We start from the raw sequence: 23,918 nt of genomic DNA on the forward strand, positions 1-23,918 counted from the left end.
TATTTAAAAAAGGTTTAATGATACAGCTCTGGAAAAAAACGAAACATTTCAATAACTTGAAATGTATCTTCCCTTCCCCTTTTCTATAAAGGTGGAGAGAAGCTGTTATAGCCCGAAAGAAACTGAGGCGTCAGATGAGAGCCTTCCCGGCAGCTCCATGCTGTGTAGACCCCAAAGACAAGCTGAAGGCCCTGCTGCCCAGTGCAGAGTGCCCTACAGCCCAAGAGAACCTGGTGAGAGGGATTGTAGACCTTGGGCGCGCTGGGAAGCTTGGCACCTCTTGCTGCAGGTAAGTTCCTGCTTCAGGATGCTAGAATCAGATGTCTGTTTGTCTTTGCTGTGAGCCTTCCATGTCCCCTTTGCCGCGGGAGAGAGATTGTCCCCCCTCCCCTGGGTCTTGGTACGCTCCGGGGATCTGAGGAGCAAGACATGGCTCTCTGCAGCATATATCAGTAATATAATAGTGGTGCCATCAGTTATGTTATAATGGACATTGTAGTTAGATTTCAATACCTAGATTATTAGATTATTAATTAATTTAGATTAATTTATTAGATTAATTTATTGTATTGTTGTTGTGTTACCGTATTTTATCATGTTGTCGTAACCTGTTCTGAGCCTTGTGTCGAGGTGGAGAGTAGGCTAGAAATCAAATAAATAAATATGTAACAAGGCTTTCAGTTACAGCCCCTTTCGAAAGCAGGTGCTGTCTTTATATGCTTAAAAAGACCTCTCCCATTTTCCTAGCTTACTAACATTTGGATCTCTGCACATACAAGTGTGTACAGCTTTCTCTGCGAGTGTGAAATCAGGTTAAAAAGCCAAAGTAGTCCATGGGTATATGTCTTTACGGCTGACTTAGGGGCCCATTCCCCCCCCCCCCCATGCAGCTTGGCAGACACGAGGACACCAATTGGTAGCTAAACAGGGAGGGGTTCTCAGCGCTTGCCATTCTAAATGCCCTCTGTTTGGTGTGTTTGCTTTTAGACTTGCATGGTTACGACAGAAGGCGAGCCACCAAATGAAAGTGCAGTATTTTTACCAGCAGTTATTACGGTATGTTGGTGTTCCATCACTCCTTGCGGTAAGGAAACCTAGTAGAACCCTGCAGGTTAGTCGGGCAATGAACAGGGGCCACCTATACAGAAAGGATTTGTTCAGGAGACTCTCCAGGTGTATTGAAAAACACTGCTTTTGAAAACAAAATAAAAAGTAAAAGCATCAGTCATGCTTATTTGTTCTATGAGAGCTGTGGAATGTTATTTATTTATTTATTTTAAGATTTATATCCCGCCCTTCCCACTAGGTGGCTCAGGGCGGCTTACAACATATAAAACTAACATAAAATATAAAATTAAACATTAAAATTGACATTTCATAATTTATAGTTAAAAATCTAAACATTTGTAATATACAAATGTTGAGCATCAGTTAAATCAGGGGTGTCAAACTTGCGGTCCAGGGGCCAAATCAGGCCCCCAGAGGGCTCCTATTAGGCCCCTGAGCGATTGGCTGTAATCTGCTTCCTTCTCCCTCTCTCTTGCTTCCTTCTGCATAAAAGCTTGCTTTGCAAGGCTTGATCTCAGAGAAGCTACAGAGCATAACCTCTATTTTCTCCATTGGCTGAGGCTCCTCCCTTGGGGAGGAGTGGGGGAAGGCAGAGCTTGTTTTCCCAGGCTCTCTCAATCGCACAGCCAAGCTACTGAGCCAAGCCTCTCTTATGAAGCTGCCTTCTACTGAATCAGACCCTCGGTCCATCAAAGTCAGTATTGTTTTCTCAGACTGGCAGCGGCTCTCCAGGGTCTCAAGCTGAGGTTTTTCACACCTATTTGCCTGGACCCTTTTTTGGAGATGCCGGGGATTGAACCTGGGACCTTCTGCTTCCCAAGCAGATGCTCTACCACTGAGCCACAGCCCCATTCATTCAACCCCCTCTTCCTTCCCCCTCCTGGTCCCCTGGAGAAGGAAGGAAGGAAGGAAAGAGCCAGAGCTTCCTTTGCCCAGTTCCCTGGATCCCATGGGAGAGATACAAAGAAAGCACCTTTAAGACCAACAAGTGCTAACGTTTTAAGCATGTTTTAAGGTGGTTGTGTTTTTTTTAAAATTGTAATTAGAAACACAATTTCCTTTAAAAAGTTTATATCTCTGCTACCTAATTTTAAGCAGGTATACACATGGCCTGGCCCGACAAGGTCTCCTTGATATCAGATCTGGCCCTCATAACAAATGAGTTTGACACCCCTGAGTTAAATGGAAGGTGGAAGGGGGGGGCTGATTGGGCCTTGGGGGGAACATGGGGCTGAGTCCCCCCCCCCAGCCAGATTCTATAACCTCCTTGTGGCTCTGACCACTTGGTATGTAAAGGGTCCCAGCAGGGAGTCTTATTAGATTCAGAGGGGGGAAAAGGTTCCTCCAGTTCAAATGATTAGACTCTTCTACTTGTGCCCTAAAATTCTTTAAGCTGCAGAGCCCTGATACTTACACTACTTTGAAGGCAGATGCAGATATGTGTGTGTGCGAGAGGAAGAGACAGACTGTTTACTTCTCTCTTCTGCCCCCCCCCCCCCTCTTCTCACATACAGCACAGGAAGTGGGAAATAGTTTACCTCTGCTGTTATTATGTGGCTGACTCGTTAGACCAGGGGTGGGCAAGCTTGCTTAACGTAAGCCACATAGAATAAATGTCAGATGTTTGAGAGCAGTAAGATGTGAACATCAGATGTTTGAGAGCTGCAAGGAAAGGAAAGAAGCAATCAAAATAGATGGGGGAGGGAGAGAGAGAGAGAGAAAGAAAGCAACTTGAACTTGAAATGCACTCTCCAAGCTGCCAGGTGGCTTGGCTTGGAGAAGTGATTTAAAGAGACAAATGCCGCCTCTAAACAAGCCAATGGGGCAGTGGAGGCTTTAAAAGCCACCTAATATGTGTGAAAGAGCCACATGTGGCTCCCAAGCTACAGTTTGGCCATGCCTGCATTAGGCTTTAGTTGATGGTTGCTTAAACGTTTCTTCTAAAAACTGGTTTTATCATTTCTAGCTATTTAAATTTTGTCTGTAGTTTTTGTGCTCACATACACTTTGTTGGTATTAACATTTTAACTTTTTATATATACTTTGCCAAACAGGGAATTAGTTTCTGAATGAGCAGAAGGGTACATGTGTTTGCGGTATTACAGTACAGGGCAAGGCTGTCTTGGCTAGTAGTAAACTTGCTTGCTTTAGAGTAGTTTTGGACACATTCTGCTCGTATGTGGGTTTAGGTGATAACCCGACTTTGCTCAGAAGCATAACTGCAAATAAGTGTGCACAGTATTGAGACATTGGCCTTCAAGAAAATGCTTTTGTTTGGTACCCTCACGTGTGCGCAGAGAGAGCCAAACAGAAATCTGTCTCTTGCTGTCTCAGTACAGACACAGTGATACAAAAGATATGTAGCCTGTATAGTTAAGGCTGGAGTGGCCAGACTGTGGCCTGGGAGCCATATGTGGTTCTGTCACACGTATTGTGTGGCTCTTAAAGCTCCCACCACCCTGTCGGCCAGCTTGGAAAAGCCATTTCTCTCTTTAAATCACTTCTTCAAGCCAAGCCAGCCGGCAGCTTAGAGAAGGCATTTAAAGTTTAAGTTGCTTTCTTTCCACCTCTCCTTCCCTCCCCCCTCCCCATCTATTTTCTTTCCTCCCTCCATCCAACGTCTGATGTCCATGTCTTGTGGCTCTCAAACATCTGATGTTTATTCTCTGTAGCTCTTTATGTTAAGCAAGTTTGGCCACCCCTCGTTAAGGATTTCGGGAATGTGTTTCTAGGATTGTTTCAAAGTCTCTGAACTGCAAGCCAGAATTTTTCAGTTACAATATCAATGTCACAACAAAGTTCGAGTCTGAGGGCACTTTTAAGACCAACAAAGTTTTATTCAGGGTATAAGCTTTTATGTGCATGCGCACTTCTTCAGATACAGCGCATCTGTAATGTCGGTATGCAGGCTTGTTCCAGAAATATGGGGATTTCACAACAGAAAACTTGGGTTTAAACTGATGACTTTTTAAGTTAAAAGAGGTTTACTGTTTTAAGAAATGTAATGTGCTGTATTTTGACAATTCTGTGTATTTCAGTGATGCAGTGTGGACTCCGCTGGACCTGCCATCCTTGGTTGCTGAAAATATTCCAAAGCAGCAAGAAAACGTCTTCTGGAAGGTGCTTTTGGTGCTGCCGGATTACGAGGACCTCCCAGTGGAGGATCACAGCAGGTATAAATTAGACACCACTGGCTTGGTTCTGTTGACAGCTTATACTGCTAGAGTCTTGAGAAAAATGTGGAGGGAAATTATAGACGTTTTTTGTGTTGCTAAACAGTCCCCTGCCCCCCCTTACTGTCCAGCCTACAGTTAAGATCTTCCTTGTAAGCCCCCTTCCTTGTGCCCCTGCCTTAAGAGGTAAAGCAGTTCATCAACTAGAGATAGGGCTTTTTCAGTGGTGGCACCTCACTCACAGAATGCCCTTCCCCTTTGAGGCTAGCCTGATGCTGACCATACTCTCTTTTAGGCCCAGTTCACCTAACTCCTTTAGGCACACAGTCCTGCAACTCTTGAAGTTCTTTTGGCCTCTCCAGTTCGTCTCTAACAGTGCACAGTCTTTCCTGCCCCTGTATCCTTTTCATGAGCTTTCTTCAGCTCCCCCTCATCCCCTTGGACTTCAGCTTCCTACTGCTTCCTCCTCTCCTGATGCTACCTATAATTCTTTGCCTTTGAGTCCATTGCCTGCACTGTTCCCTTTTCTTCAGCCCTTGAATTGTTAGGCTCTGTCCCACCAAGCTTACCAGACAATAGCTTTGCCCGGGGCAGTTTTTGTACAAAAAGCCTAGCCAGGAACTCATTTGCATATTAGGCCACACCTCCTGATGCAGTCCCATAGATACTTTGGTCCCAGACTGGCTCAAGGCCTTAAAGGTCATAACCTTGATTTCCATCGAATTTGATTCAAATAGCAAACATAGTAAAGAAATGGAAGCTAACATAGCAAGCAGTGGTTAAGCAATGGAAAAAGTTTGGGCAACTAGGAAAATTAAATTGATCAGGATTGTCTGCAGATTTATACTTTGAAACAGTTAAATGCTTTGCTTATCAACTATTATCAGGAGACTTGAGCAGAGGTATGGAGTATAGCCATCTTGTGCTAATTAATGTTAGATTGTAATTTATTATTTGATTGTTCTAGGATTGTAATGCATCAGTGTATATTTTCTTATGTTGTTACCCACCCTGAGCCTGCCTTGGTGGGATGGGTGGGATATAAATCCCATCAATAAAATAATAATAAAATAAAATGTTTTGAAGATAACTAAACAAAAATAATGGTGTCGCTCGGTGTTGTTTCGTCTATAACACATGCAGGTTAGTTGACTGTTATTTTAATCCCTAAAATCAGAAAATGTTTGACATATATAATTGTGGCCCCTGCTATCTGTTTACACTGAATGATTGTGTGTGTGTGTGTGTGTGTGTGTTTGTGTTCACAGAGTCCTGGCAGATTGGTTGAAAGCGAAATTCACCATTGGTAAAAATGTCAAGGATCCCGCAGCTAAGGCAGATAATGGACTCCAGACACTTTCTTTACATACCTCTCATCACATGCAGAGCGATCAGGCTGTTTGCGTTAAAGTGTGCGTAAAGGTTGGTGAACTTTGGTCCTGTTTTTCCTTGGTGTTGCAAAATCTGTTATTTTGGCTGTTTGTACTGCCATGTGCTGCATGTGCCTTGCAGCCTGTTTGGAAACTTCAGCTGGTTCAAAACGCAGCTGCCGCTGCCAGGTTACTGCCTGGGCAGGATGGGAAAATCTACAGTGGCTGCCCAGTTCTTTTGATGCAGAATTAAAGTCCTGGTTCTTATCCGTAAGGTCCTAAATGAGATTGGGGTGTTTGAAGGGCTGTATCCTCTCTTACTGTCCAGCCTACCTGTTAAGATCTTCCTTGTAAGCCCCCTTCCTTGTGCCCCTGCTTTAAGAGGTAAGGCAGTTTGGCAACTAGAGACCGGGCTTTTTTAGCAGTGGCACCTCATTTACAGAATGCCCTCCCCTCTTGAGGCTAGCCTGGTGCTGACCATACTCTCTTTTAGGCCCCAGTCTAGAATCACAGAATCATAGACTAGGAAGGGACCTCCAGGGTCATCTAAGAACATAAGAGAAGCCATGTTAGATCAGGCCAATGGCCCATCCAGTCCAACATTCTGTGTCACACAGCGGCCAAATATATATATATATATATATATATATATATATATAGACACACACACACACACTGTGGCTAATAGCCACTGATGGACCTCTGCTCCATATTTTTATCTAACCTCCTCTTGAAGGTGGCTATGCTTGTGGCCGCCACCACCTCCTGTGGCAGTGAATTCCACATGCTAATCACCCTTTGGGTGAAGAAGTACTTCCTTTTATCCGTTTTAACCTTTCTGCTCAGCAATTTCATCGAATGTCCACGAGTTCTTGTATTGTGAGAAAGGGAGAAAAGTATTTCTTTCTCTACTTTCTCCATCTCATGCATTATCTTGTAAACCTCTATCATGTCCCCCCGCAGTCGACGTTTCTCCAAGCTAAAGAGCCCTAAGCGTTTCAACCTTTCTTCATAGGGAAAGTGTTCCAGCCCTTTAATCATTCTAGTTGCCCTTTTCTAGACTTTTTCCAATGCTATAATATCCTTTTTGAGGTGCGGCGACCAGAACTGCACACAGTACTCCAAATGAGACCGCACCATTGATTTATACAGGGGCATTATGATACTGGCTGATTTGTTTTCAATTCCCTTCCTAATAATTCCCAGCATGGCGTTGGCCTTTTTTATTGCAAACGCACACTGCCTTGACATTTTGACTGTCTTGACATCTAGTCCAACCCCCTGCACAATGCAGGAAATCCACAAATACCTACCCTAAATTCACAGGATCTTCATTGCTGTCAGATGGCCATCTAGCCTCTGTTTAAAAATCTCCAAAGAAGGAGAGCCCACCACCTCCCGAGGAAGCCTGTTCCACTGAGGAATCGCTCTAACGGTCAGGAAGTTCTTCCCAATGTTGAGCCGGAAACTCTTTCGATTTAATTTCAACCCATTGGTTCTGGTCCTACCTTCCGGGGCCACAGAAAACAATTCTATATGACAGCCCTTCAAGTACTTGAAGATGGTGATCCTATCACCTCTCAGCCGCCTCCTCTCCAGGCTAAACATCCCCAGCTCTTTCAGCCTTTCTTCATAGGACTTGGTCTCCAGACCCCTTACCATCTTCGTCACCCTAAAACATTCTTTTTTTTATCCAGGCTTCAAACTAAAGCTGATCTTTCAGATTGTTCTACAGTTTTCTCTAGCCTGCTGTGTGAGACTCTTGAAAGCTCATGATTGTTTTATATACTGTACTTACACTCTGGCTAATTTTTTTTGAGGCTGTTTTGTAATAGCTTGTTAGTTTTTAACTGATTTTGTCGGTTGCTGGGTTATTTAGTGTGGGGATTTACTTGTGTGCTTAGAGATTTCTCTAAATAGAGTTTAAATAACCTTTGGCAACTTTTACCTGTGGGAGTTTGGACAAGATTTTTTGCTGTAGCAGCCTGTAGAGTTTGGGTGGTGGGGTTGCTCTCGGCTGTTTTGTAGGGCCTGTGAGAACATGGGAAGGTGCTTTATACTGAATCAGACCATCCATCCATCAGGGTCAGTATTGTCTACTCAGACTGGCAGCAGCTTCCAGGGTCTCAGACTGAGGTCTTTCCCATCACCTTCCACTTGATCCTTTTGTCTGGAGATGCCAGGGGATTGAATCTGGGACCCTTCTGCATGCCAAGCAGATGCTCTACCTTTGAGCCACAGCCATCCGCTCAAACGTTGGGTACCCTTCAGGTTTGGAAGCACAGTACACCTTTGAGTCGATATTGGATATTGGATTTGTATCCTGCCCTATACTCTGAATCTCAGTCTCAGAGCGGTCACAATCTTCTTTACCTTCCTGCCCCCTCCCCCACCCCGCAACAGACACCCTGTGAGGTAGATGGGACTGAGAGGGCACTTACAGCAGCTGCCCTTTCAAGGACAACTGTGAGAGCTATGGCTGACCCAAGACCATTCCCAGCAGCTGCAAGTGGAGGAGTGGGGAATCAAACCCAGTTCTCCCAGATAAAAGTCCATGCACTTAACCACTACACCAAACTGGCTCTCTATTTGAATGGGGATGTCGGTGGTCCCATCATTTGCAGACCATCATTCCAAACCGGCTGCTGGCTTTGATGGCCCTTTAACTTCACCCAGTTGGACTCTCATCCTGGCCTTTTCTGTTCTGCATAGAGCTTAATCCCTTGACTTCTCCATGCAGGTGTCTCACGGAACGCTCAGCCTCCCGGAACTGGAAAAAGTGGAGAATCGGAAAGAGCTCTTCGGCACCAGCGGGCTCATTCTCCTGCTGACCCCTCAAGTGAGGAGCGAGGACATCACCCAGGAAGACGTTTACTGGCTTTCTGCCTTGCTTCAGTTGAAACGGCTCCTTCAGGGAAAGCCTTTCCATCCGGTGGTGCCTCTGGTGGTTTTCGTTCCAAGCCATGGAGGAGGAGAAGCCATCCAAAAAGAAGCTGAAGAAGGTACCTTTGCTCCTCTGCAGTGAAAGAACTGCTAGACTTGAGTCCAGGAACACCTTCAGTATCTGACGAAGGGGACTTTGACTCTCGAAAGCTCATACAACAGAAATCTTGTTGGTCCCTGAGGTGCTCTTGGATTCGAATCTGGCTGTTCTGCCACAGACACCCAACGCAGCTACCCTCTGAAATGTTGGAAGACAGGTCTTCCATCGTTTTAAGGTTTTTTTTAGCTAAGGCAGAAGTGGTGGCAACAGAGCAGAATCATGTCCAGTGTTTCCTCTAAGCCTGAGTTAGTGTGAGCTGGCTCACAGTTTTTTAGCCTCCAGCTCATGCGTTTTTTTGTCTCAGCTCAGGAAAAATGGCCCCAGCGCAAACTAATTTTTGCAGCAGCTCACAACTTTAATGCCAGTCGCTCACAAAGTAGAATTTTTGCTCACAAGAGTCCACATCTTAGAGGGAGTATTGATTACGTCCTATAAATTAGAAGGGCTCGGGAAAGCCATAGGAGAAAGTCTGGTTAACCAGAAGGGGACAAGTTAAGGGCCTGAGTTTTGCTGACTGTCGCTGACTGCAGAGGTTTGTTTTGCTGACTGTCGCTGTCTTAAAAGTTGATGTTTTCTTAGTGGGCTGGCTGCCCCTTTTTTGTTCTGCACCTGTCAGTGGGAATAACTCGGTAGTGTTATTGCAACGGAGTTACGTTTGTGTCCCCCCCCCTTCCATTTCTTTAAAGGGTTGATGCTGCCGGATTTGATTTCAGCTAACCTTATTTCAGACTACATCGTTGTTGAACTGCCAGATTCCGTCAGTGACTTGCAAGGCACCAGCAAAGTAAGAACAATCTTAATTAGTCCTTCACTGGAAAGAATTGTTAGAGTGAAGTGGGGGAGTGTCCCTTCTATAGTTCATGTAACAGTTGGATTTAAAAGGTAAAGGTGCAAGCACTGAGTCATTACCGACCCATGGAGTGACGTCACATCATGACATTTTCTTGGCAGACTTTTTGTTATGGGGTGGTTTGCCATTGCCTTCCCCAGTCATCTACACTCCACCCCCCCCAAGCTAGCTGGGTACTCATTTTACTGACCTCGGAAGGATGGAAGGCTGAGTCAACCTTGAGCCGGCTACCTGAACCCAGCTTCCGCTGGGATCGAACTCAGGTCGTGAGCAGAGCTTAGGACGGCAGCACCACAGCTGACCACTCTGTTGGATTAACTAAGAACAAAACAAAATTCCCTGATGAAAGTGGGTGAAATTTTGGAAACGGGACACGCAAAACTTGTGGCTGTTGCGAATTAAAACTGTCCTTTTATTTTTTTTTCTTCATAGTCTTTTTTTAAAAAATTATACCTGGATGCTTGACATGAGGCAGCGTGGACTGAAGTATTCCTATACCTTAAATGTTTGTGTGCCACCTCTCTCAAGCTTCATGTAACATATAGTAATTAAAACCTCTTCGGGGAGGTCACTATGAAGGCTTGGAGAAATTTTGTTGGAGGCCCTGCTCTTTGCTAGAGATTGTCAGGATCCCCCCCCCCCCCCCCCGAATACTTAATCAATAGGCTTAAGTTGGTTGGATAAGTTCCATTTGTTAGACTCCCAGGCAGGTGCACCAGACAGGCTGTCTTGAGTCAGATCTACCCCATACAGAACATTCACTGGTAATATAGGTTTAAGGAAAGCATTACAAGTCATGGTAACTACCCCCCTCCTTTACTCAGAAGTTTCCCAAGCATCCTTTGGACTGTTCTCACAGCCCACGGTTGTGGTTCTTGTACAAATCGTTACTGAGCTAGACAGTAGTCATAAAAGGAGGCAGGTGTATGAGAAAGCGGAAGAAGGAAAGGAGTAAGGTAGTGTTGGTATGCAAAACAATTAATGCAGCAGTTGTAAGAGAGTACCAGGCAAATAATCTTTCATGGCAAGGCATTTGACAGGGATGTCCTCTCAATGTAGAATGGAGTCGTCCTGCCAGGGCTTTGGTTGAGACAGCAAATATCAAATTATACTGTCCCCCCCGCCCCACCACTCCACCCACTGATGCTATCTGCAGACATTACTTTTATGCCACTACTGGTGGATGTTCTACCACTTGTTAAAATCTGAAACATCTGCGTATACGTGCAATAGCAGTTCTTTGAGAACACTTTAACCGCATTGGAGCCATCGTGTAATTTATGTTATAGCGGTATTATATTGAACGTTATTGTGTTTTTAAAATTTTAAACTTGCTACATTTATGTTGTAATCCATAGCCCTGCTCATGGGGTGGGGGTGAGGAAATTAAAATGGAATAAAATAAATGAGCAAATAATGTGCGGTTGAGACATCTAGAACTAGACCTGAGGACCTGCAGATCATAAACAAAAGCATAAACAAAAGCTCATAAGAATGTAAGAGCCCTGCTGGATCAGACCAGTGAAGACTGCAGATTTATACCCTGCCCTTCTCTCTGAGTCAGAGACTCAGAGCGGCTTACAATCTCCTATATCTTCTCCCCCCACAACAGAACCCTGTGAGGTGGGTGGGGCTGAGAGGGCTCTCACAGCAGCTGCCCTTTCAAGGACAACCTCTGCCAGAGCTATGGCTGACCCAAGGCCATTCCAGCAGGTGCAAGTGGAGGAGTGGGGAATCAAACCCGATTCTCCCAGATAAGAGTTCACGCGCTTAACCACTACACCAGACTGGCTCTCAAACTGGGCCGCCTAGTCCAGCATCCTGGCTCATACGGTGGCCAAAGAGTTTCCCTGGAGGTCCAGCAACAGGGTTTAGAGGCCAAGGCACTGGCCTACAGAGGTTTACTGTCATTGGATGTGGAGGGTTCCCTTTAGTCACCATGATTAGTAGCCCCTGAGAGGCCTCCTATAGGGAAGTGTGGAGGAGGAAGCTGTCAGTGGGCATGCAGTTTCTATAGCTGATGTGGGCAAATGTGTCTTTCTGCTTTTGTCTTTGGTGCTGTAAGCCAGGGGCCTGCCTTGAATGACCATATTTGCTTCTGTGGGGACTTTGTGATAATCACTATTCCCACTGAAATCCCCTGCAGCCCAAAGATCTTGGACTTTTCACGTAGCTACAGAAATTTCTGGGATTTGGGGCAGTCCCTTTGCTAGCAGTTGGTCACGGAGGAGGAAGCAATTTCTTATCTGAATATGAGCTTATTAATTGATGTTGCCTGTTACAAGAAAGAGGGAGAGAGTGTGTGTGTTGTTCTAGACAAGTATAGGAAGTGATTCAAGACCAATGTTGTTTTTTTAAAAACCCATAAATTTGTTACGCTGGGAAGTGTCTCAGTTTAAGACTGAGAAGGCTGCTGTGTCAATGAATTGGCATCTTAACATGAGACCCAGTGGTTTTGGAGTGGTCTATTTATCGGTGAATTAATGGGGGGTACGAATGCTTCTATTCACAGTTGACTGAAGCAGTGCAGTGGCTGGTGGCTCAGTGCCCCAGTTCCCTCCAGCTCGGCTGCCAGACGCTGACAGAGTACGTCGAGGATGGCATTGACCAGGAATTCAACCAGCATTTCTACCAAGACAGGAAGGAGAGGCGTGAGGCTGGCTTGCCCTCCCAGGACCCCAGCACCATCATAGAGCTATACAATAGTGTGATACAATTCCTGGCCGACGTCTGCTCTTCGGAAGAGCTCCATGACCTGTCCTGGCCCGTAACAGAATTTGTGGAACCTGGGGGCAACAAAGCACTTCCCCATCTGCAATGGAACACACCCAGCCATTTGGCCTGGCTGAAGAAAGCGCTCCTGTCCTTCCAGATCCCTCAGATGGATCTCCCTCCTTTGGGTGGTAAGAATAGGTAGAATAACAGGTCTGAGGACGGCTTTCTAAAATGGCTTGAGGCACTGCTCTAGAATCCCAAGCTCTAATTTTTTAAATAAACATTCCTGCATTTTATTCATTTCGTCTGCTACTTTTCACAAACGCTGGATAATGCACTTTCAGTCCACTTCAGCAATAATTTGCAAGTAGATTTTTCTGTTTCACACAGTAAAATCCATTAGCAAGTGCATTGAAAGTGCATTATTCAGTGCATGCAGGGGTAGAATTCTAGCAAGAGCTCCTTTGCATATTAGGCCTCACACCCCTGATTTAGCCAATCCTCTAAGAGCTTTTTTGTAAGCTCTTGGAGGATTGGCTACATCAGGAGGGTGTGGTCTAATATGCAAAGGAGCTCCTGCTGGAATTCCACCCTGAGTGCATGTGAAAGCATGACAATGTGTTTGAAAGAAATCTGGTGCAGTAAAAGTCTCTGAGTTACCCCTTACTCCTGATGCTTTTCATGTTGTTTTGGTTCCAACTTAGAGCAGCTGGTTGGTCTCTCTTCCATTATTTGCAAAGTATTGCTTAACATTTCCTCATTGGGGTTCATTACAACTGCATTTTTTTATGCAGTTAGATGCTTTCTACAAGAGAGGGAAAGAACGGAGCACTTAAAATATTGCTGCAGCTATACTGGCTTAAATTATAATTTAAAGTTTACAATTGCATTATCTGGCAACCTGCAAAGATAACAGGTAATACTGGGGTTTATTTAGATTACAACCCAACTTTTAAGATAAATAATGCTGTGAATCTCATTGCATATTGTGTTAATGGAGAGCGCGCAACAATCATATGGAGTTACGCACACAGTCTTTTAAAATATATATATTTATTTATATATATACCAATAAAGTGGGTAAAAGTTAGCATGAAAGATAAAGCAAATTGTGGCATGTAGTGTATTTTCCTATTTAAAAAGCATCTTGGACCAAAAGAGCAGAGAATTGAAGCACAATATTATTCCACACTCTCATTTTTGCTGCTTATGTGCCTGTTGCTTCTGTGTTTTTTTTTCCTTTTCTGCGTATGTCGTGCTCCTTCTAGTGGTTGATTTGATATTACATCACTGTATTCAGCATGTTTTCCTGCCATTTTAAAGTGCAGGGAAATATGGCAGACAGACAATGTAATATTGAAATGACCAGTAGAGGGAGTGAAACAGGCAGAAAAGGAGGGAAAAGAAGCAACAAGGACACACATACAAGTGGTGAAAACGAGAGTGCAGTAAACACCAAAGAATCAGAAAGCAGAAGGTCTTGGTGCCTGAAACCTCATAAGCTTGGTAGCAGGCAAACTGATGTTAGGGGGGCATTGCAGAGCTGAGGGGCCACCAAAATGAGAACCCTGGTCGCCACCTGAAGGCAAGACAAGCAAATTTAAAAATCTTACCTAGTGCTTTCCTTATTTACATGTGCCATGTCCCCATGTTTTGAGGCTTCTTGGCTCAGCTAATGGCAAAACAGAAGTTACCGTCTCTGGAATGCTGTACCTGTGATTTGTCTTCTCCTAATCGGGCATTGTGTAATGTATGTGTGTGTTTTTTTTCTCCTGCAGCTCCCTGGCGTCTTGTTTACACCATGATTCTCCAGTATTTGTCCCAGACGGCCAGTTCTCCTCAGACCCAAGCAGTCCTTCAGTCTCAGATAGAGAGCTTGCTGAGCAGCATATATGTCAAGTGGAGGGGCAGGATGCCCGTCAGCTCAGAAGACGACGGCCCGTCTGTGGAAGAGATTCCTTGGGACAGTATTTTGGCCCTCTGCATCAACCACAAACTGAGGGACTGGAAACCTCCTCGCTTGCCAGTAGTGCCGGGTAATAAATGTAACAGATTGGTTTTCCTAAGTTTTGCTCTTGTCTTCTTTCAGCAGCTGAAACAAGCAACAAGAGTTGTGTGCATTGCTTATTTCCCCTGGAGGCCTTTTTAAGTGGATTTGTATTTAATGCACACCTTTTGTGGCTTGGGGTCAATGTTCCCTCTAAGCTGTGGACTCTTGTGAGCAGAAATTCTATTTTGTGAGCTATAGGCATTAAAGCTGTGAGCTACTGCAGAAATTAATTTGCTCTGGGACCATTTTTCATGAGCTAAGACAAAGATGTGTGAGCCAGAGGCTAAAAAATTGCTCACACTAACTCAGCTTAGAGGGAACGCTGCTTGGGGTAGACTTTAAAATGGATATTTGCTTTTTTTTATCCACTGCATGCTTATTGGTTAGCGAAATCATCTGCATGACTCGTAGCAACGTTCTTAAAGCAAAGGACAATTTTGCATTGTTCTGTTGACGTGCCAGTATCAGTAGGCCTCAGGAATTAGGAATGCCTCCCCCGCCATGGCAACTATATCTCCAACAGTGCCTTCCTATGTGAAACTGTTCCAGTGTAAATCCATTGAAGTAAATGGACTTAGACAGAGCTTTTTTGGGTAGTAGGAACTCCTTTGCATATTAGGCCACACACCCTTGATGTAGCCAGTCCTCCTGGACCTTACAGTAGACCCTGTACTAAGAGCCCTGTAAGCTCTTGGAGGATTGGTTACATCAGAGGTGTGTGGCCTAATATGCAAAGGAGTTCCTGCTACAAAAATAGCCCTGGACTTAGACTAGAGTAATTCTGTATAGGATAACCCTGCTCATTTCTTCACTAGTTTGACAAATAACATAGTTCTGTAGGTTACTAATGGATGGTGCAGGCTAGCCTGATCTTGTCAGATTTTGGAAGCTAGGCAGGGTTGGTATTTGGATGAGTGGTATTTGGATGGGAGAACACCAAAGACGTCCAGGATTGCTACACAGAGGCAGGCAACAGCAGACCACCTCTGAGCATCTCTCGTCTTAAAAAACCTGCAGAGTCGCTCGCCATAAGTCAGCTGCGATTTGATGGCACTTTCTGACACCACCATAGGTTATAAAACATGTTCTTGAGTAAGGAGAGATAAGTTATCTGGGCCTCTGTAAAATCTTTCAACTGTCTAAATATTTCAAGCAAATACTTTCCATTGAAGGAGTGGGACTTGTGACTGATTCATGTATAAAGCAACGCTTGCTTAATACATGAATCAGTCACAAGCTTCGTTTGGATGTACCTTTTGATACAGAAAACGGTTTTGACCCTTTTCAGAGCCAACAGTGGGCAAAAACTTCATCAGCACTTCAGGGCAACTTCCACCTTGGGATGGAAGGAAAAGGGCGGGAGGGGGGGGGGTGGACTGCATTCACCCACAGAGACATTTAGCCACCCAGCCAGTAATTGCATTCCATGAAACTGGAGCATGCTTTCTATTTCATGTGGAACTGTAAAGATCTGTTCTGCTGCGTTTGATTTGATCTTGTTCTTTTTTAGGGGTGGAGTGGGCTGTCTTACATCTACATTAATTATTAAAAGGAAGTACTTCTTCACCCAAAGGGTGATTAACATGTGGAATTCACTCCCACAGGAGGTGGTGGCAGCTACAAGCATTGCCAGCTTCAAGAGGGGGTTAGATAAAAATATGGAGCAGACGTCCATCAGTGGCTATTAGCCACAGTGTGTATATATGTGTGTGTATATATGTATATTTTAAATTTTTTTTGGCCACTGTGTGACACAGAGCGTTGGACTGGATGGACCATTGGCCTGATCCAACATGACTTCTCTTATGTTCTTACAGAAGCAGTGAGCAAAGATGGGCAGGTGCACGTGTATTTTGTGAAGGAGCACTTGAGAAAATTTGTCCGTCCACCTTTATGGGAAGAAGCTCGACTGAAAACTCAAAAAGAGGTCCAGCGGAGTCGAGGAAGGTGAGGTTTTTGCTGTTTTGTGACATCCATCCGGTTAACAAAGTAGGAGTCAATTTGTACCTTTAAGACCAACAAAATTTCATTCAGAACTTAAACTTTCGTGTGCTCGAAGCACACTTCATCAGACAAGGAATTAGGTACAGTGAGCAGGGCTATATATAGCTGGTAGGCAGTGGTTTAGAATGCAAAATGGTACCACTGCCTACCAGCTATATATAGCCCTGCTGTGCTCACTGTACCTGATTCTTCGTCTGATGAAGTGTGCTTGGAGCACATGAAAGCTTATGTTCTGAATGAAACTTTGCTGGTCTTAAAGGTGCACTTGGATCTATCCCATCAGGTTAGTTCTTCTAGTTCTGTTTCGCTAATGGCACAGCTTTCCTCTGCTGCAGGAGGCTGTTCCCGCTTTTAAAGTCAATGGCCCAGCTGTTCCAGCTTTTTAAATCACAGGTGGAATTTGAGCGGACTGTCCCTGTTGGATGGGGAAGGTGCAAGAGGAACATCGATGCAAGCATCCCGCAGGATTACAATTCGCCTCTTCTAGGCAGCAGAACACTGGGATGCACAGTTACCAAGGCTGGTGGATGAAATCTGTTCTGCCCTTTGATTCTTAACAGGGACACAAGCAGCCTTTACACATCATGGGCCTACGCACTCCCCTGGCAACAGGGAATGCACACAGCTGCTCTCAGACAGATCTGCAGCATGAGCCGATAGTTGGCCTACCCCAGTGCTTGATCAGTCCTTGGGTAGCCATCATAAATCAACCATGGACTGAGGGCAACTTCCGAAGAGGCGATTATCCCTCTGCTGCGTTAAAAAAGAATTGCTGCAGAAAATTTGATCCGGCCTGTTGTTGCCTGGCGTTTGACCTGCCCTTTCTGGGCAAGGTGATGGCGAGAGCAGTGGCGGACCAGCTCCAAGCTGCCCTGGATAATTCATCTTCTCTGGATCCTTTTCAGCCTGGGCTTTGGAACAGAGAGGGCTCTGGCGGCTTTTGTTGAAGACTTTTGTCTGAATGTAGACAAAGGTCACACTTCTTTGTTGTTCCTACTGGATCTGACTAACCTTCAATATAGTAGGCTGTAGTATCTTATTGAGACTCTTGGAGGCAGAAATATAGGTATCAGGGCACACTGCATGATAACTTTAAATCATTCCTTATGGACTGGGTTCCAAGGATTGTCTTTGGAAATGAGTTCTCATCCGCATGGGGTATGTCCTGTGAGGTTTCACAGGGCCCAGTCTGATCCCCCGTGTCATAAAATCTCAATATAAAGCCCTTAGGAGAAATCATTTTAATTCTCAGATCTTTGCATAGTTTTATTGTATTTTATAGTTTTGCTGGTAAAGGTAGTCCCCTGTGCAAGCATCAGTCGTTTCCGACTCTGGGGTGACGTTGCTTTTACGATGTTTTCACGGCAGACTCTTTACGGGGTGGTTTGCTATTGCCTTCCCCAGTCATCTACACTTTCCCCCCAGCAAGCTGGGGACTCATTTTACTGACCTTGGGAGGATGGAAGGCTGAGTCAACCTGGAGCCGGCTACCTGAACCCAGCTTCTGCCGGGATCGAACTCAGGTCGTGAGCAGAGCTTAGGACTGCAGTGTTGCAGCTTTAGCACTCAGCGCTACGAGGCTCTCCCACCTTTTAAATAGAGACCTCTTCAGCTTCCATCACTTAAGATGTATTAATAGAACATGAATCTTATGTTAATTTTTTTCATGCCATCCATACCTGTCCTGGCCTTAACAATCTAGATGAGGCCAGTTTTCCAAAGCCCCCCTCTGATTATGGCTAGGAAATGGCACGGGAATGGGCAAGAGGAGTCAAAGGATGCAGCAGCTGTGCTGGCAGATTAAGTTTTTTTAAAACCCTCTTAACTTGCATGCTGTTCAAACAACTCCTGTTGACTCCCTCCCTTGGACTCTGCTATCATTAGCAATAGCATACCTTTATTGGCATAACCAAAAGAGATCTACAGAGACTTGTCAACCAAACAACAATCCGATATTCTCTTCAAAGCATAAAAGGCTAAAATAAGATTAAGAATCACTATAAAACCTGCTTAGAATAATTTTTGACAATTTCAGCCAAGAATTTGTCAACAGCTCTTGTGGTATTGGTTATGTTGTTATTTAGTTGGAAACTGCAATCAATCCTGTTTTCTTGATAGTAAGGAAAGACTAACCTTCCGGAGATTAGTATACAGTTGGCAGTTCAATAAAATATGCAGGATGGAATCAGGCGAGCTTGACTCGCATAGACAGTGTCTCTCCTTAAAGGGGACTTGAAGAAATCTCCCATAGAGAACATTGGAGGGAAATACATTCATCCTAGCCAGCATAAAAGCTTTCCGATGCTGCGGGTTAGCTAGTTCAGATAAATATTTGTCCATTTTCCTGGCCGTTTGATCAAGTCCCAAGTGAGGCAGGAGAGCAAGTATAAAACTGAACAGGACACAGTTTATGAGATTCCAGATCTAAGAGTCTCTGTTTGATAAATCTGTCTGCTATCTTTGGAGAGCTGTGCCCCACCCTTACTGTTTGATATATTCAAGGTGCCAGGTACAAAGGGCATTCCATCTTTACACAGTAGCAGGCAGGGTTCTCACCAACCGAAGGAGAAGACTTTGGCCCCGTAGATGAAATGGAGCAGGCTGGCTTGGCCAAATTTTTGAAGCTCGGCCAGTCTGGTTTCGTGACATTTTCTAGGATAAACCATGATAAGTAAATGACAGGAGCATGCGGCTGAGTCTCAGCTGCTGAGGGGCAAAAAACGGGAGAAGGACGTCACCTTCCTGCCCTGCTTGTGGCCTTCCCAGAAGCAGGCCTTGGATTCAGCGGGAGCTCACAGGAGCGCCGCTGCTGAACCTTTCTGAGAGTTCCACCTCCTTGTCCATTGAATAGTAGGTGCAGCTGCATAACAATCCCTGGATGAGCTCCACCACCTATTTTTCTACAAAGTGACCCCTGCCTAGAAGCATCTGGCTGTCCATGGTTGGCAACCGTGCTGGATAGCTGCACCCCCATTCTCACCCAGCCAGGCTCTTCTGTTCATAGAGTTTGTGATGGGTACTTCTGGCAAAATGGCGGGTTATAACCCAGTTCTCTTGCACACGGGACAATAGCCTTTTCTTTTTCATTCTTGCCCTCCAGGTCCGTGATGAAGCCTCAGGCTTTCCCGCAGCCGTCTTTTTGCTCATTTTCTCTGGCGAAATTTGATGCTAGTATGAGAAACATGAGTGACGAGGAACTGCGTGCTTCCTCTGCAGCGGATCTCACGCTGACTGTTTCACATCTGGAACATCGCTTAGAGCACCTGTCTGCCATGCTGCAGCTGGAAAAAACGGAGAGCAGGAGGTAAAGGATTGGCGTTCAGTGACGGGGGGCTGTTGCCTAGGAGGACGTGCAGATGGGAAACAAGTTTTTAAGTCCCAAGTTTTCCTCCTCTCCTCTCCCCTCCCCCCCCCCCAGGATAAAGTGTCCCTTCAAGAGCCAAACAACTTGTGGTGGAGCCCATCTTGGGGTTTTCAAGTCGAAAGATGAGCAGAGGTCAGGGGTGGCCAAACTGTGCCTTGGGAGCCGCATGTGGCTCTTCAGCACATATTGTGTGGCTCTTGAAGCCCCCATTGACTGGCTTGGAGAAGGCTTTTCTCCCTTTAAATCAGTTCTCCAAGCCAAGCCAGCCAGTGGCTTAGATAATGCGTTTAAAGTTAAAGTTGCTTTCTTTCTTTCCTCCTTCCCTCCCTCCCTCCCTCCTTGCTTCCTTCCTCCCTTCCTTTTGGCTCTCAAAACACCTGCCATTCACGTCTTGCAGTTCTCAGACTTCTGATGTTTATTCTATACGACTCCTACATTAAACTTGTTTGGCCATCCCTGGCTTAGGTGGTTTGCCATCGCTTTCCTCTGTGTAGTAACCCCAGTATTTCTTGATGGTCTCCCATTCGAGCACTAAGCAGGGGTGATCCTGCTTGGCTTCCAAACTGTTATGAGATGAGGCTAGGCTGGCTTATTTAGGCTGCTTCCCCCACACATTCACACTGCCCAGAATTGCCCATTTCAAGTTTTAGTGTTGTGACTGAGTAAAGAGAGAAAGCAAGCCTCGTATGGTCACGTCAGGATTATAAGTGCTAATTTTCTCATGTTTCACTTTTTGTTGTTGCTGTAGGTTTGATGAGCAGCTGCAGCAGTTGTTAGTGAGCGACCCTGAGCCTTTATGGGAGCCGCAGTCTCTTCCTCTTTACCTTCCTGAGGCTTTGGTATCTATGCCTCAGATTATCCCCCCAGTGGCAAAAAGATCTGCGCCAAGAAGCCCAGAGGTAAAAAAGAAAAAAAAATGAAAATAATTTCTTAGAATAAAATATAAACAATTGTGGTGGTGATGGTGGAAACTTACATGGGGCATTGAAGTCCTTCTGTGGGAAAGTATGTGTGATACTTTACGTGAGCAGTACCGCGCTTAGATATGCTTGCTTTTAGATTTCCTGGAGGTGGTTAACTTGTCGTTCACGATCCAGAGGATCGTGCCCGTGAAACTAACATTACAACAGGACTCAAAGCCGTCACCGGTTTTCCAGAACGCCCAACGCATCTGGATGACTTGTGCGGTACCTCAAGCTGTCGGAATTGTCTGTCGTGCTGTCGTCTTCCTCTTGGAAGGTGTAGGCAGCATCGCCTCAGAGCAAGTAGGTGGCCCTCCAGGACAAGAACAAGAGAGAGCCCCAAATCCTGGCTAGCACTGCATTTGTGGCACCTGTAGAGGGGGCTATCTTACACTGTTACATTTACAGGGTGATTTTTTAAAATAAATTGCATCCTCTATTATATTTTGCTGTCAAGCCATAGGGAAGGTGGTTTGCCATTGCCTGTGCATAGGAACCCTGGGCCACCCTGATGGTCTCCTATTCGAGCACTAATTCAGGGCTGACCCTGCTTAGCTTCCAAGATCTGATGAGATCAGGCTAGCCTGAGCCATCCAGGTCAAGGCAAGAGGTGTTCAGAGGTGGTTGGCCTGCCCCTGTGTAGCAACCCTGAACTTCTTTGGAGGTCTCCCAACCAGCTACTAATCAGGGCAGACCATGCTTTTAGCTTCCAAGTTCTGATGAGACTGGGAGCATTATTAGGACGGCAGTATCTGTATTGGGATCATTATTAGGACGGCAGTATCTATATTGGGATCATTATTAGGACGACAATATCTGTATTGAGATCATTATTAGGACGGCAATATCTGTATTGGGATCATTATTAGGACGGCAGTATCCTATATTGGGAGCATTATTAGGACGGCAATATCTGTATTGGGAGCATTATTAGGATGACAATATCCTATATTGGGAGCATTATTAGGACGGCAATATCTGTATTGGGAGCATTATTAGGATGGCAATATCTGTATTGGGAACATTATTAGAATGGCAATATCTGTATTGGGAGCATTATTAGGACAGCAATATCTGTATTGGGATCATTATTAGGACGGCAATATCTGTATTGAGATCATTATTAGGACGGCAATATCCTATATTGGGAGCATTATTAGGATGGCAATATCTGTATTGGGAGCATTATTAGGATGACAATATCCTATATTGGGAGCATTATTAGGACAGCAATATCTGTATTGGGAGCATTATTAGAATGGCAATATCTGTATTGGGAGTATTATTAGGACGGCAATATCTGTAAAACTGTGGTTGCTTTGCCTCTCTCCCCGCCCCCTGCCCCCCAACGAGAGTGTATTGATCTCAGGTTGCAGACACCATTTCTTCCCCTTTATGGCTATCTTTTCACTCTGAATTTTGACCGATCCCTTCTGCTTCTCTCTTTTTGGATGACACCTAGATCCTGAAGGACACAGAGCCCTCCCTAGCACACAGACTTCAGTATCTGAAGCACCTGCTCAGGGCTAGCAAAGAAGAGGAGGCGACTTGTGGACTCCACCTGGCTACTGTGTTGGACATGACAAATGCCTGATCGGGACTAGCCTAACTGTGTGGGGAAAGAGAGCTCGCTGTGGATGGGAAACCCGAACGAGTGACTCCGAGAAGGGCTTTTGTGTCTCATTGCTCAGCGGGATTTACTTTGTTGTATGAATTGCCTCCACTTGATTCGATTGAACAAATAAGAATATAAATATGCGTTGAGAAGAACCCAGCAACCTCAGCAGAGAAGATGTCACACTGCTTCAGTTCTTTCAGGCTGTTGACTCGCAGGTGGTTGTAGAATATTGTTGGAATTTTCCTCATGATCAAGTCAAATGGGTTTTTGGATTATTTGCGTTCATTTTGTATTTTGGCATGTGTACTTGGAAGGAAGCTTCATCAAACTCACTGGGATTTCCAAGTAACTTTCTTTGTACTAAGTGCATGCTTTTGAAGAGCTTCTGTATATGGTGAACGCAGCGAATCATCTGGCCCCTGGATGGGTTGGATTGTTGCCTTACAGCGGTCTGGCTCAGGCAACTTTCGTGCATCTGACCTCCCAATTACTTAACGTGGATTAGTATTTTTTCCCGTATTGAGAGTCCTGCTTATAGATCAGCATAGAATTTGCTGTGTGTACATGCAACGAGTTGCATGCAGGTATGAAGACCTGATGCAATTGGTGGCCTCTCCAGGGACTGGTTCTCACCCCTCTGTGGAAGGGACTTCCATGTCAGTTTCTGTGCCCATATTGGGATGATCCCCGGGATCTGTCTCAAAGATATTAATCTTTGATATGGTGAGTGGCAGGTGAAGCCGAGTCCCTCGTGCACCTTGTTACAGATCTAATGTTCTCAGCGGAAGTGTCTTAGGAACGGGGATGCTTTTTCTTTTTTCTCCAGAATTCTGAGCAGTTCTTGGTTCCAAAGGGTTTTTTTAAAAAATAAAACTATAAACCTCAGTCCTCAAAGACAAGAGGCTTGAGTGTGTATCCAGATCAACTTGACTCTTAATTGAGATTTGTGCAAGAGAAGACGTAGTTTGTTAATGCAACTTTTGGCTTTTCTACTGGCTGAAGGATCTTAAAGATTGTATTGCTTAAGAGAGAACATATTTTAATCAAGGATTATTTGAACTCCACATGACTATTTAAGTAGGTCCAGTCTAAGGGGGACTTTCTTTGTTAGCGAGAACACCGTCATCACCTGTCCCCATGATAAGAAAATGTAACTTGCTTATCTTCCCCTTCATGGCTTCAAGCACAGGCAGAAAAAAGGCAAGGTATCTCATGCATTTCTTAGGATAGTTGTCTCTCTTGCCCACAGGTAGACACACGTCTCTCCTACGCATTAGTTGAACAGTCATTGAATTGCTGTGTTCTCTTGGGGTCCCCTAGAGGATGTCGGCTCAGTATGAGAGCACCAGTCGGACCCAGCAGCCATTTTACAGCTGGTTCTTCAGGAGCCGAGTTATGAATTTGTTGTTTTTTCTTTAAATGTTTGCTGTTTTGGATTTTTATCATTGGCGCGCTTGCCTTTTAATTAAGCACAATGTGTGCAGATGCTGGTGTTTATATTGTAATAGATAACATAATTCCATGATCCTGGTGTTTTTCTTCAAAGTGGCTTTTTTTGCCCTTAGTGCACCGTGTTGAATAAAGGACGTGCTTTTATTGGCCAGGAAACCGGTGATGTAGAATAAATTAAAAAAATAATAATGATATTTTAAATTATATATATGGACAAGTTTAACATGTAAATATAGCTGGTTTGAATAA

General features: G+C 44.8%; 1 protein-coding gene across 1 annotated transcript in view; it reads left to right on the forward strand.

The window, feature by feature from the left end:
- Positions 1-23,918, forward strand: part of MCM3AP (minichromosome maintenance complex component 3 associated protein) — a 57,365-nt gene extending 33,447 nt beyond the window's left edge. The window contains exons 18-29 of the mRNA XM_060232074.1: positions 92-289; positions 988-1,056; positions 4,107-4,241; positions 5,510-5,663; positions 8,352-8,613; positions 9,341-9,438; positions 12,017-12,407; positions 13,998-14,255; positions 16,087-16,216; positions 19,374-19,577; positions 20,386-20,536; positions 22,062-23,918. Of these exons, the coding sequence (XP_060088057.1) occupies positions 92-289; positions 988-1,056; positions 4,107-4,241; positions 5,510-5,663; positions 8,352-8,613; positions 9,341-9,438; positions 12,017-12,407; positions 13,998-14,255; positions 16,087-16,216; positions 19,374-19,577; positions 20,386-20,536; positions 22,062-22,193 (2,182 nt within the window). The 3' untranslated portion in view covers positions 22,194-23,918. The remainder of the gene's footprint in view (positions 1-91; positions 290-987; positions 1,057-4,106; positions 4,242-5,509; positions 5,664-8,351; positions 8,614-9,340; positions 9,439-12,016; positions 12,408-13,997; positions 14,256-16,086; positions 16,217-19,373; positions 19,578-20,385; positions 20,537-22,061) is intronic.

Source organism: Heteronotia binoei, chromosome 1 (genome assembly GCF_032191835.1).
Source record: "Heteronotia binoei isolate CCM8104 ecotype False Entrance Well chromosome 1, APGP_CSIRO_Hbin_v1, whole genome shotgun sequence".
In the NCBI taxonomy this organism is placed as follows: Eukaryota; Metazoa; Chordata; class Lepidosauria; order Squamata; family Gekkonidae; genus Heteronotia; species Heteronotia binoei.